Source organism: Cervus canadensis, chromosome 14, assembly GCF_019320065.1.
Source record: "Cervus canadensis isolate Bull #8, Minnesota chromosome 14, ASM1932006v1, whole genome shotgun sequence".
NCBI lineage: Eukaryota > Metazoa > Chordata > Mammalia > Artiodactyla > Cervidae > Cervus > Cervus canadensis.
In genome coordinates, this window is record NC_057399.1 from 44,702,458 (window position 1) to 44,726,463 (window position 24,006).

General features: G+C 42.4%; 1 protein-coding gene and 1 non-coding gene across 3 annotated transcripts in view; both read left to right on the forward strand.

Annotated features, from left to right (window-relative positions):
- The window catches only part of SH3GL2 (SH3 domain containing GRB2 like 2, endophilin A1), a 215,934-nt gene extending 192,668 nt beyond the window's left edge, over positions 1-23,266 (forward strand). For both annotated transcript variants that reach the window (XM_043487103.1, XM_043487104.1), the window contains exons 4-9: positions 10,215-10,358; positions 12,604-12,737; positions 14,577-14,735; positions 17,168-17,271; positions 19,273-19,403; positions 21,700-23,266. In XM_043487103.1, coding sequence (XP_043343038.1) covers positions 10,215-10,358; positions 12,604-12,737; positions 14,577-14,735; positions 17,168-17,271; positions 19,273-19,403; positions 21,700-21,899 — 872 coding nt within the window. In that variant the 3' untranslated portion in view covers positions 21,900-23,266. The remainder of the gene's footprint in view (positions 1-10,214; positions 10,359-12,603; positions 12,738-14,576; positions 14,736-17,167; positions 17,272-19,272; positions 19,404-21,699) is intronic.
- On the forward strand, positions 7,784-7,890 carry LOC122453444. The gene has a single exon (XR_006273065.1). It is a non-coding gene; the product is annotated as a U6 spliceosomal RNA (small nuclear RNA).
- Positions 23,267-24,006: the final 740 nt, after the last annotated feature.

Below are 24,006 nucleotides of genomic sequence, written 5' to 3' on the forward strand. Positions count from 1 at the left end.
GTCCTTTAATTTCCTGGCTGCAGTCACCATCTGCAGTGATTTTGGAGCCCAATTAGGAGGATATTAAAGGAGTAAGTGCAGCATGCCAGGAGGGCCGTGTCACGATTTGCTTCAATGATGGTTCTCTCAGCAGTTTAGAAAGAAGTTGGGGGTTATTTCCGGCTCCTCAAAGGAGTCTAAATTCTGTCTATAGGAGAACTTGGGCAGATTTTCCTGTCTCCCTGAGTCTCTACATCCTCACCTTGTGCATGCAGCTCAGTCCTGTCTCCACAATGGGAATGATGCAGTGAGACCCACAGGCTGGCGATGATTGTGAAGATTAAGTTTCAATTGTTTAGGTAAAGCTCCTGGTGACTCTAATTAAAGCTACCTACCAAATATATTTGATACTCTCACCTACCAAATATAAAACCAGATGAAAAAGAAAACTTGTAGAATTTTGTTTAATATTGATTTTGGGGGAATTTTCTTCCCCTTCTCTCTTTTATCTAATGGCCTAGCCTTCAAGATTCCAGGTGTTTCCTTCTTTATTATGACTGAATAATATTCCATGTTATGAATGTATGTATACATACTAAAAAAATTGTATGATCTTACTTACATGTGAAATCTAAAGAAACCAGACTCATAAAAACAGAGATCAGATTGTTGCCAGAGGTTGGAGGTGGGAAAAAAGTATTAGTCACTCAGTCATGTCCAACACTTTAGCAACCCCACGACTGTAGCCTGCCAGGCTCCTCTATCCATGGGATTCTCTAGTCAAGAATTCTGGAGTGGGTTGCTATTCCCTTCTCCAGGGGATCTTCCTGACCCAGGGATTTAACCTGGCCAAGGTACAAACTTTTGGTTATAAGTAAGTCCTAAGGATGCAATGTGTAGCTTGATAACCATAGTTAACAGTACCACATGATTTGAATTCTGTATTTCAATACCATATTTAAAGTTGCTAAGAGAGTATAGTGTCCTTAAAGTTCTTGTAAGAAGAAAAAATTTGTAACTGTGTGAGGATTCATATTCCTGTAGTGATCATTTCATGATATACGCATATATCAAATTATTATGTTGTATACCTTGAACCTATTCAGCATTATAGGCCAACTATATCTCAGTAAAACTGGAAAAGAAAAAAAAAAGATTCCAGGTATTTCAGATAATCTAACATCTTTTGGGCTTAAGTGAAGTCGCTCAGTTGTGTCCAACTCTTTGGGACCGCATGGACTGTAGCCTACCAGGTTCCTCCGTCCATGGGATTTTCCAGGCAAGAATACTGGAGTGGGTTGCCATTTCCTTCTCCAGGAGATCTTCCCAACACAGGGATTGAACCTGGGTCTCCCGCATTGTAGGCAGACACTTTACCATCTGAGCCACCAGGGAAGTCAAACTGTACGTTGCCCTCTCTGAGGTAGATCCTTGATCCTTTTGGGCTTAAGACCCATGTATTTAGTTGTATGTTTAGTCCAATCTTGTGGATATTCTGTTAGACTTTGTATTTGCTGAAATTGAAGCACCTCTATACATCTCCCCCCAAATCTCCCCAAAAATCATGTCAAATTTTTATCATCCCCTAGCCAGGTATTCAGTCTAGAGATTGGAATGCAGTGTATTCTCAAACCTGGTGTATGTTAGAATCACCTAAGGGATTTTAAAAACTATAGATGGTTAGACCAGTTACTCAGAAATCTGGGAGTAGGACACAGACATCAAGGTTTTTTTTTTTTCCCCCTGAGCTTTTTATTGGTCTACAATATAAGAAAGTATAGTGCTCAGATCCTGAGTATATGGCCCAGTGAATTATTGCAAACTGATACCATCATGTAAAGGTACCTAGTCTAAGAAACTGCACACTGCTGGCCTCCCACGAGTGCCTGTCCGGATGCGAGCTGCCCTGACTTCTAATGCCAGACAGTTCTTTCAGTTTTAGAGTGTTGCTTAAATGGAATCATGGAGCATGTACTCTGCAGATCTGGCTCCTTTTGCTCAACTTTATATTTGTCTTTGCTGTATATAGGTGTAGTTCTTTCATTCTTGTTGCTGTTCCATTGTGAAAATAGAGCACAGTTTATTTATCTGTTTTCTCACTGATACGCATTTGGGTGTTCCTATTTTTGGCTATTTTGAATAGCCCATTTTTGTACATGTCCCTTATACACATTTCTGACGGATATATGCCTATAAGTAGAATTGCCGGGGCATAGGGTGTCTTTTCAGCTTTCGCAGTTAGATATTGCTAAGTTGTTTTCCAAAATGTTCTCCCAATTCTTACTCCCATCAGCAAAACTTAAAGAGTTCCGGTTGTTCTACATCTTCTGAACACTTGATATTTTTTTAGTTTTTTCTTTTTTTCTGCTTTCACCATTACTGTGGGTATGTTTCAATGTGGTTTTATTTGCATTGTCAGAATAATGAAGTTGAGCCCCTTTCAGATGCTTATTAGATATTTGAATATCTTCTTTTGTGAACTGTCTGTTCGAACTTCTTGCCCATTTAAAAAACTGGATTATCTTTTTCTTAATGATTTATAGGAGGTTTTTTCCTTTTAATGTTTTGGATACAACTCCTATTTTGAATATGTGTATTGTGAGTATCTTAACTCATTTTTTTTGGTTGCCTTTTAATTCTTTATGATGATTTCTTTTGGATAGTAGTACTCAATTTTAACATAGTCCAATTTAGAAATACTTTTCTTTATGACAGAGTGTTTTTGTGTCCTGTTTTAAGACATCTTTATGTACTCTACAGGTCAGGGATGTGTTCTTCTATATCATTTTCTAAAGGTAGTACTGTGTTGGTGTCCATAATTAGATCTGCAATCCACTTAGAATTAATTTTACGTATAGTGTGAGGTGGAGTTAAGAGTCACGTTTTTTTCTTATGGAATCTAGTTGACCCAGTACCTCCTTTGATGGAATCAATAGTTTAAAAACCTCCTCAGGCAATTCTAATGGGCAGCCATCCTTTGCCCTAACACCAGCCTAAATGCCCCTCTTCTTCCTCTTCACACTTAATCGGTCACCTGGTCCTGTTAGTGCTACTCACCACAGGACTCTAAAGTTCATTTCTCTTCTCCCCTCTGTTTCCTTAGGACTCATCTGTTAAATTACAGTGTTCTCATCGGTCTCCCAGCTTCCAGTGGCTTCCCATTTGGGGAAGACCCCTTCCCACATCCCTCTTTTCCTACAATGATGATGGGAATCTTTTCCCCCAAATCTAAACTTAATTTAATTTGAATTAAAGCCCTTTTGAATGTCTAGATGTTAAATAACTCTCTGTGAGCAACCTTCAATAGGAGAATCTCAGCTCCTTAGCTTGCAATTCAGGGCCCTTCACTACCTGGTTCCTACTGACCTTGTTCTCTTTGACCTTGCACCTCAGCCACAGACACTTTGGAGTTTCCAGATGTGCCAGGTATTTCCATATGCCTTTGCTCACACTCTCCAGATGCCTAGAGCACCTATTCCCACCCCACTGCCTTTACAGCTCAGTCCTCCAGAAACCCAGGTGGAGTGTCACCTGTTTCCCAAGTCTTCCCGGCCTTAGCCTTCTAGCAGAGTTCATTGCTCTATTCCGTGATGTGAATACGTTATAACTTCACTCACAGTATGCCCTGAATCTGCCTCGGATCACAGTGAGCAGAGCGTGCTCTCACTCTCCAACTAGACAATAAGCTCATTGAGGACAGAGACTGGACCTTATTTCTCTTAGAGTCTCTCTGTCATAGTCCTGTTCAGACATTGTTTTGTTCATTTAATTAGTGAAACATTCAGACAATGTTTTGTTCATTTAATTAGTGAAACATTCAGACAATGTTTTGTTCATTTAATTAGTGAAACATTCAGACAATGTTTTGTTCATTTAATTAGTGAAAAAAAATCTTTAGAAAGCTGATTTTTAGGAAATACCTCTTCAATCAGGGCTTCCCTGATAGCTCAGTTGGTAAAGAATCCGTCTGCATTGCAGGAGACCCTGGTTTGATTCCTGGGTCAGGAAGATCCCCTAGAGAACAGAAAGGCTACCCACTCCAGTATTCTGGCCTGGAGAATTCCATGGGGTCGCAAAGAGTCGGACATGACTGAGCGAGTTTCATTTTCACTTCACTCAGAGGGTACAAATTCATAATTTTTCTGTAATGGGGGATACATAATTGTTTCCAGTTCCCCTATGTATTGATTTTTATTGATCTTTTTTTATCCCCTTAGGGCTTATACTTTAGCATAGGAACCCTCTTTTGTTGGAAAAAAGGAGAGCCTCTGTCTTGATTTCAGGAGATTGTATGATCAGCTTCTTACCATTTTCCCATAAAGCAGCATTTCATGGTGTAGTTGAGAGATGATTTGCTTCCTGAGACCCGGTTTTAATAATAAGAGGGAATAGGAAATGAGGTCCCACCCTTCTGCACTTTAAAGAATGGAGTCAGGAGACATGAAAAGACCCAGCAGCCTTGGAAATCTTAAAGTCTGGTTGTATACAAGGGAAACATCAGCCAGATTGCCATCAGCATGACCTGCTCTCCCAAATCATCTTTTCAGATCTCAGAGTTTCTGTATAGTTCTGTCTCCTTTTTTTCACCTTTTTATCAGTGAAGAACTGAGAGGTAAAGTAACTCACACAAAATACCACAGGGAACTTACTGGCATGTCTGATATTCATAAAAATAGGCAACATTTATTGAATATTTATCATGTACCAATATTGTGACATACAATATATCATCTAATCCTTACATCATCCTAACCCAATAAGGGGGAAGTACTGTTTTACCGATGAGTAAAATGAGGCCCAAATCATCCGGCAAGAAATATAGCCAGGATTTGGACTCAGACAATCTGACATCAAAGTCTATGGCTTAATCCCACCTTATTAAACCAGCTGTCCTTTCTGGTGTTCTTCCCACTTCAGTTCAGTTCAGTCACTCAGTCGTGTCCAACTCTTTGCAACCCCGTGAACCGCAGCACGCCAGGCCTCCCTGTCCATCACCAACTCCCGGAGTTCACCCAAACTCATGTCCATTGGGTCAGTGATGCCATCCAACCATCTCATCCTCTGTCATCCCCTTCTCCTCCTGCTCTCAATCTTTCCCAGCATCACAGTCTTTTCAAATGAGTCAGCTCTTCGCATGAGGTGGCCAAAGGATTGGAGTTTCAGCTTCAACATCAGTCCTTCCAATGAACACCCAGGACTGATCTCCTTTAGGATGGACTGGTTGGATCTCCTTGCGGTCCAAGGGACTCTTAAGAGTCTTCTCCAACACCACAGTTCAAAAGCATCAATTCTTTGGCACTCAGCTTTCTTTATAGTCCAACTCTCACATCCATACATGACTACTGGAAAAGTTCTTCCCAGTTTTAGCAGCTAACTCCCACTTAGAGCTGTTTTCTTTTATGTCTGTCCTGAAAACAGAGTTGCAGAATTGAAATATTTATGGTCATTTTTATTGACTTATTTTCAGGGCTCTATCAAGGAATGATCATAAATTTTTGTTAGTTTAGATATTAGACCATCAGCCACTGCATTGGTCAGAATTCAGTAAGGGAAGCAAAGCCATAATGGATACTATGGACTAAGAGATTTATTAAAGGAACTAGAGCTTATATAGTTGTAGAAAGAGCTGGGTAAGTAAAGATCAAAAAAGTGGGGTTAAGGATCAGAGAAAGTTCACTGAGCACCCCTGACTAGTAAACAAACTTGTGGGGATCTGGAGGGTGGGCAGGCCCAGCTCTGGAAGCGGCACTGCAAAGGGCAGCTGGCATGGAAGGAAAGCTGTGGAAGCTGGTTGGCTCTTTAAGGTCACCCCCTCTGTGAGTTGGCAGCACAATCTTGTGGTGGGCCTGGGGGCACTCTTGGTTACCAGAATCAACATTCGAGAAGAAGAGCTAGGCACAGAGTATGACCTCGAGGACACACTGGAACCTGGGTTCATCCTAGGCTCGAGTGCATGGCTGCCGCTTCACTTTTGCTTCCCAGATCTCGTATGGCCTCACTCTGGAGCAGCTCTAGCTTGGAAACATGCAGGGAAGGGGCTCTGGGAAATATAATTTCCCCTACACCCAGGTTGGTGGTGGGACACTCCACACACACACACACACACACACCCAGAAAGAGAACATGGAAGGTAGAAAGGGGTGCCTTCGCCTATGGTGTGTGTGTGTGTGTGGCTGGTTACTTTTTTGGCTGTTTATCACTGAACCCTGATAACTGCCTTCAGAAAGAATTGATGCTCAGGGATACATATCTAGCAAGATTTGAAGCCTGGATTTTTTTCCTTTGTTTGAATGAGCCAAAACTAATGTGTATTTTAATGTCCTATGCTGCTTTTCATGAGAGACAAGCTCTAATGGTTGGTTTTTCTGTTCATTTGAATTAATAGATGAATTTTTAAAATTTAGATTTAGCAGAAGTTCTGGTTTTTCCACATTCCATGCTAGTTACCATGCTAGTTACTTAGGAGAGACCAAGCAGTGACTCACAGGGACACCACTTTTAGGTCAGAGGAGAATAAGTCCATCTGGTAGCGTGACGAGAGCTTCTGTTTCACTCTCAGCAGAGCTTTGGCTTCCCGTCGGCTGTGCCCAGAATTAAAAAGCACGTCAAGGGATGCTGCAGATGATGCTTTAGAGTCAGGAGCTGATTTGATCGAGCTTTGGCTGCCCCTGTTTCTCTTCCTGAAAAGATAATCTGGATTTTTGAGGACAAAAGAGAAACTGCCTTCCCCTCCCCCTTTCTTAGCAGAAGACCAAGCAGTGGAAGCCGTCTGGGGATGCATCAGCCTTTTTTGATCACCCTGATGTCACTTCCTGCTGTTTGAGTTGACCCGATGTCTTTCCTTCCAGAAATCACCTCCATGTGGACTCACTGAGACCTTGTCTCTGATGGTTTTTTTCTTGATGGCATTTCACCTGTTAATCCTCATGAGCTTCTCTCTTCCTAGCCAATTCTGTTTGCACCACTGAATATAGTTTTCAGTAGAACTTTTTAGTGGAAAGACCCACGAGGTTAGAGCAGTGCCCGGACTATGAAGATACTGTGAGTATTGTTTATCCAGTTCCACGACTAAATTAGGTCTCCTGCTGGAAAAGGAAGTGGGAACTATGTTAAATTTAGTTCTTCATAATGGAAGTAATATATGCTCATATTATTAAAATATAAAATAGTTTTTTAAAGCTTTTAAAAATAACTTTATTTAGTTCTTTTTGACTGTGCTGGGTCTTCATTTCTGTGCACAGGCTTTCTCTGTTTGCGGTGAGCAGCATCTGCTTATGAAAAGCACTGTCGTGATCATCTATGAATTTCCAAGATAGTCTGTTTATACATTTATTCTTTTTCAGCAGTCAGGGTTACACATCTACTGCATGTACAGCTTTACGCTAATCCTGTCTAGGAGATATGCAGAGCAACATACCAGTATCCTGCTCTCATGGGCCAGGGGAGAAGTTGCTTTTTGGAAGCTGTTTCTGTAATAAACTTAGTGGGGGCAACTTGAACTAGAATAGTGAAGGTGGGAGAGTAAAGATGGGGGCCTAGTTACAGAGATTGTAACGATTTGAAAGAAAAACTAAAGGTATGGCAAACATAAAGATAATATGAAGAAAAGGATTTAGGTCCCTCTAGAAAACAAGAGAAAGGTGCCTAGGAGCAGATCGAATTTGGTGATGCTATCTAGACTGAGATTATAGGAATTTTAGTTTCTTCAATTTGTAATTTCCAGGCTTCCTCCCTGTTTCTTAAAGTACTGCTTTTAAAAATCACTTAAAAACACTTATGTTAACACTTAAAAATGGTTAATTTAGTGCTCACTTTGGTAGCATAGGTACTAAAAATGGAACAACACAGAGAAGATTATCACAGCCCCTATGCAAGGATGACACACAAATTTGTGAAGCAAAAAAAAAAAAAGTTAGTTTAGAGATCTGATGATGTTTTTAAAGAACACATAAGCTTACTAATCCAAGAGCCTTAAAAATACTTAATAGTTGTGAATAAATTTAAAAGCCCATTTCTCCAAATATATGAATCACTAGGTAAATATTTTAATTTGAAGAAACAGATAAACTAATAGAATATGGTTTTCTTCCCCCTTCGCATGAAAATATAGAACATATTTAAGATGTTCTTAAGTACTTAGTGGAAGAATAAAGTTCTTCACAGTTGAACAACATTCAAAATGATGAATCTGGAAATCAGCCACAGTATATTTAACTATTACAATTACTTCAGGTAATTACTTACCAGAAGACAGCTCTCAGCAGAACCAAGATATAAGCACAAATCAGTAACCAGCTTTCCTAAAAGGAATAAATCTTTAGAGTGTAAAATGGTCAAAACAGGATTTGAAAGGATTAACCACCATGTGTGGTTTCATTACTCTGTTTGCTTGATCTCCATTTATCTTCTTTCCTTCTATTCATTTGCTCCCTCTTACTGTCTGACGTCTGCTTAGTTCAGTTTTATTTGTGCTGCTGTTATTACTTCTCTGTGTTCCCCTGATACCTTGTGTGTAGTGCTTTTATCATATTTGCTGCCACTGTTATGTATCTGATGTCTCACTATACTATGAGTACGTTGTCAGGGACTCTGTCTTTCCTGGATTTCAAATACAGCTTATTGTAGAAAAATCTTTGAATATAAACTCTAATGATATTATTCCCCCCAAAAATGTGTCTTCATATGCCATTTTCAATTTTTAAAACTATGTATGATACACTTTTCTATGAGGAGTAAAGAAAATGTGAATTTTATATTCTTATATTTTTCCAGCCAGGTACCACCAGGCTTTGCATATTGCTATTAGCAGGACTAATAGCTAATCATTATGTGACTGAAAGTTTAAAGATGCTTCTCTCCCAAAGCCGCCTTTGCAGGGCCCACCCATACAAACTAGGGTGTTGCTATATTTTTGTGACTTGCTGTAATCTCCCTGCATGACACTTGGTATACACACTTCACTCTAATTGCTTTTAAAATAGGTGCTACCTTGTAAGCTTTGTTAAGGTAGAGACCATAGGTGTCTTGTTCATTACAATATCCCTGGCTCAGGCTTAGAAGGGGATCCTCTCGTAAAAATTGTCCTTGTCTCCAGATTCAACCTTTGAAACACAAAGTTTAAATAAAACCCTATTTGAACCTAATGTTCAAGATGAAACGTCAGCCACTAAATACTGAAGTGTATGCATTAGCTGGGATTCTGTAAGGAGTTGCCCTGCAGATGGAATCCTACATTAATATACAGTCCCAACTCTGATAATGAACCTGAGAAACCATAGCATCAAGTTAATCAGTGGGTCTAACAGTGTCCTAATAAAGCTGTTTCTTCCATGAAAACTGGATTTACCTTCTAGGCATCTTCTCCTATAAAAATAAAAGCAAAAAAGAAATTGAAATGCTGTCTTTGTGGCACAAAACTCATTTTCCGAAGCAGTTATGTTCAAGTGAAGTACTTAAGTATTTTTAATGAACACAATATTTCTGTTCTTCATGGGTCTGTTTACTGTCAGAATCTTAGTAAAGAAGTGATTTTGCAAATAGTTCTATTTTATACATGGTCTAAGTGAAACATTGGGGGCAGGCGGAGAAGGGGACGACAGAGGATGAGATGGCTGGATGGCATCACTGACTTGATGGACATGCGTTTGAGTAAATTCCAGGAGTTGGTGATGGACAGGGAGGCCTGGAGGGCTGCGATTCACGGGGTCGCAAAGAGTTGGACACAACTGAGTGACTGAACTGAACTGAACTGAAGTGAAACATGGCAGAAGGCCCATGTTGCAAGAATTAGCAATGAATTTCTTCCTTCAGTCCATAGGCTCCTAGAATTGAAATATAAAAGTAGAGTCCTAGAACTTAGAGGTCACATAATCCCATGGTTTCTAAGTGCTTTCCCAGGTCCACAGAAGAAGTGCATGGCCACAGCAGTGAGGACAGGACATGGGAAGATGGGCAGGAGGACACAAAGGTGGGACCTTCGCCTGGGGAGCTTCGCCTTTCCTGTTCAGTTCCTCATGAGATTCTGAAAGAAAGGGAGAGTTTAGTGATGAAAAGGGCATGCTTGTGTTTTATCTGTGGACCAACCTGCACATATTACAGATGAAGACATTGGTGAAGGTACAATTTTCAGTAGCTGAACTGGTTTAGAGTCTGCTCAAGGCCTGATTCTCTACCTAGCCCTGTTTTTCCTATATCACACTGCCTACTTTGAAAGTCTCTTATTTCTTTGCCTGCAGCTTCCAGAGCCAAACTCAGCATGATCAACACCATGTCAAAAATCCGCGGCCAGGAGAAAGGGCCAGGTTACCCCCAGGCAGAGGCACTGCTGGCAGAGGCCATGCTCAAGTTTGGAAGAGAGCTTGGAGATGACTGCAACTTTGGTAACATGTGCTTCCTCACATTTTCTGTTTTCGTTTGTCCTGGGGATCTTAGTGCCACTGGGAAAAAAAAAAAAAAACCCTGCAAGAAATAATTAAGACCATTTTATATTTTGATTCTCAGTTTTGGGTCTTATACACATGGGCCCCATATTTGTTTTCAGAGTTGTTTTGTCATTTTTAGTGTCATTTGTCTTAGAAATTTTATTCATTTTCTTTCTCCCTCACGAGATCCCATCATTACCGTAGCTGGTAGACACAGCCAGATGCCTGGATATCTACCACTGTGTGTGTCTGGTGGTGACTGAGCGTTGGGGCAGAGGGAACTGTCACACTCAGCATGGGTCAACACCCCACTCCACAAGCTTTTTCTTAGCTTCTGCTCACCTGTATAGGGTACCTAATGTGACACCCCCTACTGAATTCCTTTATCTCACTCTCCTTGGACCCTCAGCTGCCATACTAACCACCTTCTGTTTTTACTCCTTCACAATGTGAGGTCACAGCAAATGACTGTCCTTCCTGATTGAGCCCTGCTCTCCCTTCCAAGTTTTTGCTGAATACATTGACCTTAAACAGATCTCCTCTAGGGGATAGCGAGTACTTGGGACTTCCCTGGCCGTCCAGTGGTTAAGAATTCAGCGCTTCCACTGTAGGGGTCATGGGTTTGATCCCTGATCAGGGAACTAAGGTCCCACGCTCCACGCAGTGTGGCCAAAAATAAATAAATAGATAAAAATAAAGAAGGCGCTAGTGGTAAAGAACCCACCTGCAAATGCAGGAGATGTAAGAGACATGGGTTTGATCCCTGGGTCAGGAAGATCCCTTGAGGAGGGCATGACAACCCACTACAGTATTCTTGCCAGGAGAATCCCAAAGACATAGGAGCCTGGCAGGCTACAGTCCATGGGGTTACAAAGAGTTGGACACAACTGAATCGACTTAGCATGCACACACACAAGTACTTATTGAGGGCTTCCCAGGTGGCACTAGTGGTAAAGAAGCCACCTGTCAATGCAGGAGACATAAGACCTGAGCTCGATCCCTGGGTCAGGAAGATCCCCTGAAGGAGGGCATGGCAACCTACTCTGGTATTCTTGCCTGGAAAATCCCATGGACAAAGGAGTCTGGCAGGCTGCAGTCCATAGGGTCACAAAGTCAGACACGACTGAAGTGACTTAGCACACATGCACAAGTACTTATAAAGGAGGGTTCAGTTCAGCCACTCAGTTGTGTCTGACTCTTTGCGACCCCATGGACTGCAGCACACCAGGCCTCCCTGTCATCACCAACTCCTGGAGTTTACCCAAACCCATGTCCATTGAGTCAGTGATGCCATCTAACCATCTCGTCATCTGTTGTCCCCTTCTCCTCCTGCCCTCAGTCTTTCCCAGCATCAGGGTCTTTTCCAATGAGTCAGCTCTTCGCATCAGGTGGCCAAAGTACTGGAGTTTCAGCTTCAACATCAGTCCTTCCAATGAACACCCAGGACTGATCTCCTTTAGGATGGACTGGTTGGATCTCCTTGCAGTCAAAGGGACTCTCAAGAGTCTTCTCCAACACCACAGTTCAAAAGCATCAATTCTTTGGCGCTCAGCTTTCTTTATAGTCCAACTCTCACATCCATACATGACCACTGGAAAAACCATAGCCTTGACTAGATGGACCTTTGTTGGCAAAGTAATGTCTCTGCTTTTTAATATGCTGTCGAGGTTGGTCATAATTTTCCTTCCAAGGAGTAAGCATCTTTTAATTTCATGGCTGCAATCACCATCTGCAGTGATTTTGGAGCCCAAAAAATAAAATCAGCCACTGTTTCCACTGTTTCCTCGTCTATTTGCCATGAAGTGATGGGACCAGATGCCATGATCTTAGTTTTCTGAATGTTGAGCTTTAAGCCAACTTTTTCACTCTCCTCTTTCACTTTCGTCAAGAGGCTCCTCCAAAGGAGGGTAGGGAGCTTCCAATTCCTTTTCAAAGGAAAGGCAAAATTTTATGTGATCTATAGTGAGGAATGCCAGCCCCCACCCCCAGGGGCACTGAGTCTGCTGTACTCAGTGAACTTTGATGAGCTGTCTCAGATGGAAGATACACTGATCTCCAGAGGGCATTATGTTCTGTCTCTTGTCTTGGTTGTCTTCAGAAGACAGGCAGCTGTTCCTGGGTTTGGTCTGTGATGAGCCCTGTTATTGCAATTGCATTTCATCTTTGTTCTTTAATGTTCAAGGGCTTCCTTATTACCTTGCAGGCCCAGCGCTTGGTGAGGTGGGAGAGGCCATGAGGGAACTCTCGGAGGTAAAGGACTCCTTGGACATGGAAGTGAAGCAGAACTTCATTGACCCCCTTCAGAATCTTCATGACAAAGATCTGAGGGAAATTCAGGTACCTGCTACTAGTTATTTGGGAACTGGATATTGGAATTGTACAGATGCAAGTCCCCTTTTCCTTTAGGAAACATTTTTTAAAACTTACCATGCATGTTGTCAACACTGAGCATGTGAACTGCAAAAAATCCAGCATGAAAAATCAAGATAAATGATTAATGTAGTACTTTTTGCCCCACTATTATGACTGTGCCACTCATGAGTATTACATTTAATTTCTCCATGTTCAGTTTTCAAGTTTTTCAAGCATTTTTCTCCAGAAGGATATTCTTTCCCTGACTACACAATTTTATTAATTATTCTCTGTTTTCTGAGATGATTTCACCCTCTAAAATACCAGCCGTACCAGTTGTTAGCTTGTATACATAGTTCTTTTACTCTATGAACTTGTGTTTTCATAATGGTTGTTAGACTTGAGGAAGAATACCCAACTATCCTTTCTAAAACATGTAGAACAGTTTAGTTTTTCCAAATAAATAATGTTTAACTGGCTTTAACCTCTAACTAGGTGTGTAATGTTTGCTCATTCATTCTTTCAACAGATATCTGTTTAACTTGTCTGAAATTTGATTTTCAGATAAATGAAGTCTCTGCAATCTCTAGCTTAAATCTTCAACCCTGTCACGCTATTGCTAGGTGGCAGATTCACTCCAAACCTAACATGTCTCTCCGATTCCAGGGCTCTGTCTTGCAGCTGACTGCAGGTCCAGACATTTTAAAAGGATATTCCCTCCAAAGGAACAAGCACTTAGTTTGGACAGGGCATGGGCTGGAGGCAGGGTGTGCGGTGGCAGGACAGTCAAGGATATTCTTCCTCCCTCCTTGTCATTTCTTCCCCACTCCCAATTTCATTTTTACTTCCTTCCCTCTCACTCCCTGAACACCCAGGGTCAAGAGAAATCCAGCACATTTTTTCCCACCCATTAGTAGTGGGACACTGCAGCTCATAGGAAAAAAAATACTTTGTGGCTTTGTGAAACTACTTTGCTAATTGGTTACTGGAGGCTTTGGGGTAAGGCTGGGCAGTCCCACACCTGGCATGTGTGCATCCAGGGGTGATGCAAAGAGGAATTGCTGTGCAGTGTTGGGGGTTAGGTCCTAACGAAGGTCCCTTTGAAGTTAGGTCTTCGGACTCAGTGTCATCATCTGTCAGATGGGAGACTGAAATTAATCCATGATTCTCCTAAAGCTGCATCAGTCTGCTAGGGTAAGTGCTGAGACTGAATTGCCTAGGCCCCAGCCCTGGATATTCTAATTCAGGTGATCAAGAATCGGTAGTTTTAGTAAGCATCTTAAGGTGATTCTTATAGACTGGATTACCTCAAAAATAAATCCCTTCCAGCACTAATGTTCTATGATATGAAAAGGAAGAATACTTTTCCTTCTCACTTCAAGGAAACCATTTTTCCTCTGCCTTCCCACGAGATACCATTTCCTTGAAGATGGAGACTTGTGAGCCCCCTATGCCTGTGCTTTTTAAACCTGTAGGGTGTGTACACACCTTCCTAGCTTCCACACCTAGTCATAGGGCGGAGAGGCATACATTCCACCTTAGCTTTGACCCAGCAGGGGCAGACAGTAAAGGGCATCAGTATTTTCCACAATTTCTTTCTTGCTATTAATTATTTTTAAAGGTGTTTCCCAAACATAAATGTCTTAGCCTTTAGAAGCATTTGCCCCCATTGATGTGTGTTTCTTTATTTCTCTGGTGATGTGATGTTTTAGAACTTAGCCTGCCTTATTTTGGAAGCAAATAGGCATGGTGGGGAAGTGAGCTGTAAATAGTCCTTTTCCATAGGTCCCTTCAAAGCACATTTCTGCCCTTGATTTTTTTCAGCATCATCTAAAGAAGTTGGAGGGTCGACGCCTGGACTTTGATTACAAGAAGAAACGACAAGGCAAGATTCCTGATGAAGAGTTACGTCAAGCTCTGGAGAAATTTGATGAGTCTAAGGAAATTGCTGAGTCAAGCATGTTCAATCTCTTAGAGATGGATGTAAGTGACTCTCCTGTGGTTTTTAATTTAACTTCACCTTTGAGGAACAGGATTAATGTGTTAAAGGGTTATATAATTTAAAATGTGAATGACTGATAGTACTATGTGATGAAAGCTTCAGTAGGTGGTTATTTTTAAGAATAATTTAAAATTACAAAGTAGACTGAGAAACTGTAAAGCTGTTTCTATATTCCTGTAGTTTGCTGTGAGCTTCCCAGATGGTACTAGTGATAAAGAATCCACCTCCCAGTGAGGGAGACACAAGACTCGGGTTCAATCCCTGGGTCAGGAAGAGACCGTGCAGTAGGATATGGCAACACATTCCAGTATTCTTGCATAGAAAAATTCTATGGACAGAGGAGCTGGCAGGCTCCAGTCCATGTGGTAGCAAAGAGTCAGATACAAATGAGCGCACACACACACACACACACACACACACACACACACACACAGTTGACAGCACAATAAAACATTTGGTGTAACTAGATTTTTGTCTGCTAATAATCTTAAACTATTATAAATAGTAGGGAGATAAAGAATGTTTCTGATGACCTGGGCTTCCCTGGTGGCTCAGATGGTAAAGAATCTGCCTGCAATGCTGGAGACCTGGGTTCAATCCCTGGGTTGGGAAGAGCCCCTGGAGAAGGGAATGGCTACCCACTCCAGTATTCTTGCCTGGTGAATCCCATGACAGAGGAGTGTGGCCAGCTACAGTCTATGACATCACAAAGAGTCAGACACAACTGAGTGACTTTCACTTTCTGATGACCTATATAAGTCCAATAGTTTAAACAAATATTCTGTTGAAATGTGAAATGTAAGGCAAATTGATTTCAGATTAAATAAGAAAATCAGTCAATGTAGTCAGTAAGTATGTGTCCAATATATGTTAAGTTCAGTTCAGTCACTCAGTCATGTCCAACCCTTTGCGACCCCATGGACCACAACATACCAGGCTTCCCCATCCCATCACCATCTCCTGGAGCTTGCTCAAACTCATGTCCATCGAGTCAGTGATGCCATCCAACCATCTCATCCTCTGTCATCCCCTTCCCCTTCTGCCTTCAGTCTTTCCCAGCATCAGGGTCTTATTTCAGTGAGTCAGTTCTTCACATCAGGTGGCCAAAGTATTGGAGCTTCAGCTTCAGCATCAGTCCTTCCAATGAATATTCAGGATTGATTTCCTTTAAGATGGACTGGTTGGATCTCCTTGCAGTCCAAGGGACTCTCAAGAGTCTTCTCCAACACCACAGTTCAAAGGCATTGATTCTTCATTGCTCAGCTTTCTGTATGGTTAAGATGGTATATATTTTGAGGTAAAGTCAACCTTTTCTTTCCAAAGGTAATTACAATTAAGGTTGAAGATTGTCACATAGATACTACATTTGGGACATAGGTGAGATAGTTTAAAAGTTGCCTTCACATTTCCAGAGTGCTGAATTATTTTTCATGGCTTTAAAAGTTGCTTTCTAACCACTCATGTCATAAGACCTGTTAACCAGATTTTCTGTCCTTGCTCATCTTCACCTCTAGCCCCATCAGTTGCTCACCAGCTTCTGCCAAGATGTTTACAGAACCTTTAGGTACTTGCCACCCCCCTTGACTGGTGACAGGGAAGGCATGTTGAACATATCCAGACTTCCAAACTCTCCAGAAACATTGCTAGTTTGTGATTATGTAAAACAATGTGTCCATCTACCTACTGAGGAGGAACACCATGAGGAAGAGGGTGACCTGAGTCACAGCGTTCCTTCTCTTCACCAAGGACCCAGCCCCACTCCAATACTCATGGGGTAGCATTGCCTCTATTCACTCAGAGGCCGCTGTTCAACTGGATCACATCATAAGACACAACATGAAGAGTAGCCAAGGATGCTCAGAATATTAGAGGTGGAGAGAGCCCAAGGTGTCACTTAACCCAACCCTTTTACATTACAAATGAGGGTCAGAGAGAACAAAAGATTTTCTGTCAAACTACACTGTCTCCCATAGTGCCTCATATGAGAAATCAATATTTACATTTTTATTAACAGCACTGATACTGACTTAGCATAAGAAGTATAGAGAGCAAAGAATGTTCTTGTCAATGCATCTTTTGTCCTATAGAAAATCAATCAAGGAAGCTAAATCCTAATCAGAAGGTTGTGGCTAAGCATGAGACTGTTTAATGAGAGCTTTGTGATCTCTGGGAGGATTCTAACTAATGTTTCTTCTCCTAGAACTAGAGTTTCCAAGCACAGGGATGCTTTCTTATCTTTAATCAATTTGTTACCTGCAAAACTATCAGTTAGCCTGGCTCACTGCACATTCATGGGCACCGCTGAGCACTGGGCTGTGTGTCAGGGGTAGCTGTGTCATTTGGACTGAGCAGTAGCAGATGATTAAGGACTGTAACCTGATAACTAAGATGTGATTCCCCCATTGATCTGCAGATCGAGCAGGTGAGCCAGCTGTCTGCGCTCGTCCAAGCCCAGCTGGAATACCATAAGCAGGCAGTCCAGATCCTGCAGCAGGTCACTGTCAGACTGGAGGAAAGGTATTGTACAGCTCCCTGCATTTTCCATTTCCATTTTCTTGCTATGAAATGGTGTATAAAGAAGTGGAAATATTAGAATACATTAGGAGAAAATCTTCCCTCAGCATTCCTACTGATCCTACATAAGCAACTTGTGAATCATTTGTTTTGATTTTATACTATCTTAGGCTCTGATTTCCTTCATTTCCTTCACTTTGCTTCATTCCTTCCTAATGTTGTGTTTGGGCTTCCCTGGTGGCTCAGTGGTGAGGAATCTACCTGCCAATGCAGGAGACGTAGGTTTGATCTCTGGGTCAGGAAGATCCCCTGGAAAAAGAAATGGCAACCCACTCCAGTATTGTTGCCTGGGAAATCCTGTGGACAGAGGAGCCTGGTGAGCTGCAGTCCACGGGGTCACTGAAGAGTTGGACACAACTTAGTGACTAAACGACAATTGTCATGTGTTGTATGAGCAATCAATACTTAGGTAATACTGTGATGGGACCCCCAGGAGGCTACTAATGATAATGGATGTGATTTGCTGGCCAGCTGTGCCGTGGGTACTGAAGGCAGATCATCATCAATCACGTAACAGCCCCGTAAACCAAGCGTTGTTAACCTCACCTAACAGACCACAGACCTGGGCTCAGGGTCATGCCGCGGTACCACCGGGGCTCCCGTGTAAGCACAACCTCTTGAAGAGCCTGCGTCATTTCACACTTGGTGTTTCTCTAAGTGGTGACGCGGTCCCTCGGAGGGGCTGATTACTCATGCCTGGCCCGCCTGCTCAGATGGGCCCCTAGCCTGGCTGGGTGCTTTAGTTATTGGGGCTGTGGGGCACAGCCTGCCCAGCTGTGTGTGGTGGCCCTGCGCTGTGTCTTATGTGTTATTTTATTTGAGCTGAATGTATGCACAGCAAAGGATTGCCTCGAGATTTTATTCTCAGCTTATGGCCAGATTAGGCTCTCAGAGCTGATATGGCTATACATGCACAGGGCCTCCTGCAGGTATAGGGGCTGTGTTATGAGAAACTGCCTCAGCCTGTTCCCATGTGGCCAGCCTCTTCCTCTCCTCAGTGTCTTCCTTGACTAGTGTTTGGACAGTGAACCCTCGTGGAAACATGTGTAATGCTCTGAAGCCTCTAGGAGGGTTGAAAACCATGCATTTCATCACACTAAAGAAACATGATGTATCTTTGTGACATCTGCTGAGCATGAAGGCCACTTTTCTTTTTTCCCTCTGAACTATGTTCAGAGCCACTGTCAGTCTACAATTGCCATACCCTAAACTCCCCCCACACTTGCAGACTGGCCATGCACTTTGCTTAGTGAACATCTGGCGCTGTGGAAAACACTTCGGGGTGTGCAGGTTTGCTGCCTGTACCTTTCCCACTTCCTCCTGTCTCCCTTGGATTCTTTCTCCTTCCTCTGTGCTGTACCCAGACTATACCGTATTTCCTCCTCTCCTCCCTCCACACATTCTCAAGTTCAGCAGGGAATAACTGTCTTCTGGGAACAGCTATTCATCTAGAAATGACTGCTAACCATCTTTTACTTTTCTCCTCAAACCCTCTCTGACTTCTCCATGGACAGGTAGACTCCTCACCCCCAGCTCCACCTCTGTGTTCCTATAACATTTTATGCAGATCTCCATAATAGTGTTTACTACAGTTTACAGTAATCAGTTGTTTATGTTCTGTCTTCCCACCAGACCATAAGCTTGAGGGTAAGACCTGTGACTTATTGGTCTTTGTGTTCCTGGCACCTAACACAGTGCATCCTTACAAAGTGAGCTCTGAGTAAATGAGGGAGAAAGTGAGAGGAAGAATGAAGACAGTGAGGGTACAACCATAGAGAGTGTGACTTTGGCATAAAACATGGAGAAAGACACAGAAAAGAAAACTAAGGATCCTTTCTCATATTCCACAATGGTAGATTGGTGGGTAACCTAAGTATTTTCTGGATTTTATGGCTTTTCTTTTTGCGTCTTAATTGGCTGCATCCCCTTTTCTTTTTAATGCAGAATAAGACAAGCTTCATCCCAGCCAAGAAGGGAGTATCAGCCTAAACCTCGAATGAGCCTGGAGTTTTCTACTGGGGACAGCACTCAGCCCAATGGGGGCCTCTCCCACACAGGCACCCCCAAACCTGCAGGTAAGGAGCTGATAGCTGCAGAACCCATTCTGTAGGCCTTGGGCACCCCCAGTTGACACACTTCAGAAATTCTAGGAGTGGTTCAGTCTGGCTACGTGAGGAATACACAGTAATATATTTCTTACAGAATGGTGTTGTCAGACAGAAACTTAACGGAGTTCCTTCTTGTCTCATTGACTCTCGCTTCCTCTCTTGTACTCTCTCTCCTCTATTAAACTTTCTCTGTAAGTCCCTTTTTCTCTCACTGTCCACCATCAGCCCACACTTACCTGCTGCAGCAAACACATTTGATTTGGACCTGACTTTGTGGTCTTAAAGTCACCTTAATATGTCAGTTTCATTGTAGGGATGTCATGGGGTTTTTTCCACCTGTTTTTCTGCTTCTGTGAATCTTGCCTGCATAAAAGTGAATGCCCCTGGACAGTGAGTGCCCACATACACTCACTTATAACCCACAGACAGCAGCTCTAGGAAACTGTTGGATTTCTGGGATCAAAGAAACATGTGGGTGAATATATTTGCAGATGAACATATTCTGAGTCTCAGTAGCTGCTCGACTTTCCTCCTCTCCCTAACCTCCAGCCAGTTCACTGTGCTGTGGTAACAGGTTGGAACGATAAAAGTGAAAACTTATTTTTTATCAAGGATATTGGTGTATACCCAGTAATGCATCCTTTTAGCTGACACCACTGCTGTCCACCCGCTACACGCAGATCGGATAAGAGCCTGTGCTTGCGATATGTTCAGCCTTAGTGATCTGCTTGGTTGAAGAAGAGGAACTGTCTGATACTAGATGTGGACTGTAAGGATATGCAGCTTTCTTCTGTGTTTCCTGCATCCCCAATGCTGAGTGTTCGATGGGAGGAAACACAGGTGTCCTCAGGAGATGACAGAGGGAAGAAATGAGGAGTGTGATGCTGGCGGGAGCTCTCTGCCCCTTGGGCTGAGCTCTGCTGCCCAGAGCACTCCAGGTGTGGATGGCAGCGTGGTTTTTAGAAGTTAGCCGGTTACAAGAACTAGTCATGTAAGTTATAGGTAACCTGTTCTCTGGTGCTCAGAAACCAATCACATATTCCACTTTTCTCTCGGAGACTCATTCACTTGCTTTCTCTAAGTAAAAATAAATAAATGTTATTGTTCCCCTTCAAAGCCATCTAGGTGGCACAGATCTGCATGCACTTCTCTGAGTTTATTAGTATATGTGTATGCCTACTCTGTCAGTATGCTTACTGATTTAATATAGATCTCTTTTAAGATATGGGCCCATCCATCATTATTTAAATCAAAATAAAATATGTTTTTTTCTATGCCATAGCTCTGATGGACACACATCATAGTCATATATGCTGTATATTAATGCACAGGTATAATTATATGACTTTTATATAATCTCATTTAATAGTCACAGTAGTACCATGAAATAAGTTCTAACTGTTCATTCCAATTTTAGACAAAGAAACTGAGACTGAAGTGCCTTATGCAAGGTCACAGAGAGTAAGAACTTGAACACAATGTTTTATACTGTCTTGTTTTTCGCTATATTATAGCAACTTCCAGAGACTGAGGTCTTTAAGAAGTGTGAACTGCACTGTTATTCTGATGCTGCAAAACATTGTCCATGTAATGAACTGTACTATTTCATATAGGCAGAGATCGTAAAGTGCTAGTGTGGAAAGAATTTCGGCCATGCTCCATGATGAACCGAAATCTCACTGTGCTATGCTAAGTCACTTGAGTTGTGTCTGACTCTTTGCAACCCTATGGACCGTAGCTCACTAGGCTCCTCTGTTCACGGGATTTCCCAGGCAAAAATACTGGAGAGGGTTGCCATGCCCCCCTCCTGGGGACCTTTCCGACCCAAAGATCGAACCCTTGTCTCTTAGGTCTCCTGCATTGGCAGGTGGGTTCTTTACCACTAGTGCCACTTGGGAAGTCCAAATCTCACTAAGACTCCTTAAGTCATTGGGTCTTCCATCTCTGCACATTGTTAGGAAGGCCAGCCTCGATGAACTGTGTTGTATGTATCAAAAGAATAGATGTGACCAAATTTTAATACTGGAAAAAGAAACAGGAATTCAGCAACTCCCAGAAACGTGAGAAAACTTCTGAAGACTGGCAGAGAGCAAGGTGCCATGCAGCAGACACTGGGGACCAGTGCCAGGAGGACGCTTCAGCAGGAAGAGGAGTGAGGGAGGAACCCGGGGGGCAGCCAGGCAGGCAGGTGCGGCAGGCAGTAGTCGCGTGTGTTAAATTCCCCTTGTCTCTCTGTGTTCTTCTCTCCTGCTCTTCCCCCCAGGTGCCCCAATGGATCAGCCCTGCTGCCGAGCTCTATACGACTTTGAACCTGAGAATGAAGGGGAGCTGGGTTTTAAAGAGGGTGATGTCATCACACTCACTAACCAGATTGATGAGAACTGGTATGAGGGCATGCTCCACGGCCAGTCAGGCTTCTTCCCCATCAACTATGTGGAGATTCTGGTTGCTCTGCCCCACTAGGATGTTAACGCTGGCTGCCTCACCTCTTCTTGTCCCAGATAGTTAGGTTTAACCACTGCTTTGGTAATGCCGCTTACAATACATCCCAAGTGCAGGCTGCAGTGGTCCAAGTCGTCAAGCCCCGCTGAGTACGTTTGGTTGGCTTGTGTGACCCCACAGGAGTCATGGTGATGGATGGTATCTTCTTAGCCTGGTGGGCATGGCGTGTGCTTTTCCAGTACCATTTGAGACCAGCCAGTAGTCACAGAACTGCTGTTTACACAGTTCTCAGGAGGCTGTGGCCTCTGAGAATTTGACCATGCGCCACATCACAGATCCACCATCCTACTGAAGATATTATCTATCACTGGTGGGCCATCTCAAGGTCTCAGGTTCTCCGTTTAAGTAGAAGAGAAAGTTCTTGTTTTCACATCAACCCCTCCCAAACGTGTGAGTCACAGAACTGTCCAAGAAAGTCTCCCTCACCAGCAAATTATCTTCTTGTCTGAATGAGTGAATCCCTGGACGCTCTCATAGAAAGTGTTGAGTGTGGGTTCAAAGCCTTCTCTGAAAAGTCTCCTTTGTTCCCCTGCTTATGCCTATTTCTGAGGCTCAGCTGGTTTTCTTCCCTCCCTGCTGTTAAAGCCAGAGGGTGATTCCCATTTTATCTCTAAGTAAGATGGTCATCATGTTGTGGGAGGAGCTGAAGAGGTTCTCTGCTATGAGGAGTTGGAAAGGACCTGGTCTCCAAGCTTTCCTTTCTTGCTGTACAGAAACCAGATATGTATACAGGGCATTTCTGAAGGTACACGGAAGGGGGAACAGATGTCTTCACTTCAGTTCTGTTTATGAATTACATGTTTCATGAATCCATTTGGTACAGAAACACAAGAAGAAGAGCACTCGAAACCATTTCCCGACTAGTTCACAGACCAAGAAACAGTAACTATCTTCCCATTCCACTTTCACCTTGTGTTCTTTGAACATCGTTTGTGCATATTCTGCCCTCAATGAGGACCAAATAAAGATGATTTTTGTGCTTAGCAGTTTAAGATGTGTGGCTGCATATGCAAGACTCTTTCATAGTTCAGTAACGACATTTGTTTCTGTCTCTTCTATCTCCTCTTCATTTTGTGTGTACAGTGCTATGCGTATGCTTATGAGTTGTTGTTGTTTTTTTTTTTGTATCAGTCACTAAAGTCTTGTTAGGTATCCAGAGTTCTATTTATCTAGCTGTACAGATTCTTTCAGAGGTTTAATGTGCTGCTTCGGATGTGCCACCTGCGGTTGTGGATCATGTGGAGTGAAAGGCAAATCTTACTGCTTAATGTATAAAGTCTTCCCACAGGAAGCGTTGCTGTTTCCAATAAATATTGCTGAAGACAGAACCAAAGGCTCTGGTGCTTTATTTTGTGTTAGTTGTCTGGGTCCAGCAGTGGGTGGACTAGTCTTCATTGCCTTCTGCCACAGCCAAAGCAGACCTGGTTCCAACCTCAGACCTACTTCTCTGTAAGCAGGGCAAGTTCCATTATCAAGAAGGAGTTAGCTTGGACACTGGTAACTTCTTGGTAACCCCAGGAAGGAGGAGATTTGAAAAAAAAAGGATAAGAAAGTAGGAAGAAAAGGACTTCTATAAAAGTTAAATAAGATAGCATCATGTTGATATCATGAGAAGAATATAATGTTCAGAGGAGCAAATAAAATATATCATTTCAATCAGTCTTTTGTTTTCTTTCATGCTTGAAGAGAAAGGAATGGACATGGAAATACAGATTGGCCAAAAGCCAGCATTCTTTTCCCTTGGGGTGTATATTGGGGGTGTGGTGTGGGAGGAGGGGAGCAGTGCATACAGAATATGCATTACCTGAGCTCCTGAGAAAATAAACATGTTCTTTGTGTACTGGGTGTCCTTGTATTCTTCCATGCTGAGGGCAATAATGCAAATGTTCTAATATAAAGCAAATAGTTTTAATCTAACTCCTAAAGATTTACAGAAGATACACTACTACATATATATTATATATCAATTTCTCTAACTGAAATATTTTTTTCACCCTGTGAGTTAGAGTATTACAGATCAATTCTTCAAACCAATTTAAAGAAATTTACCAATGACTTTATTGTGAAT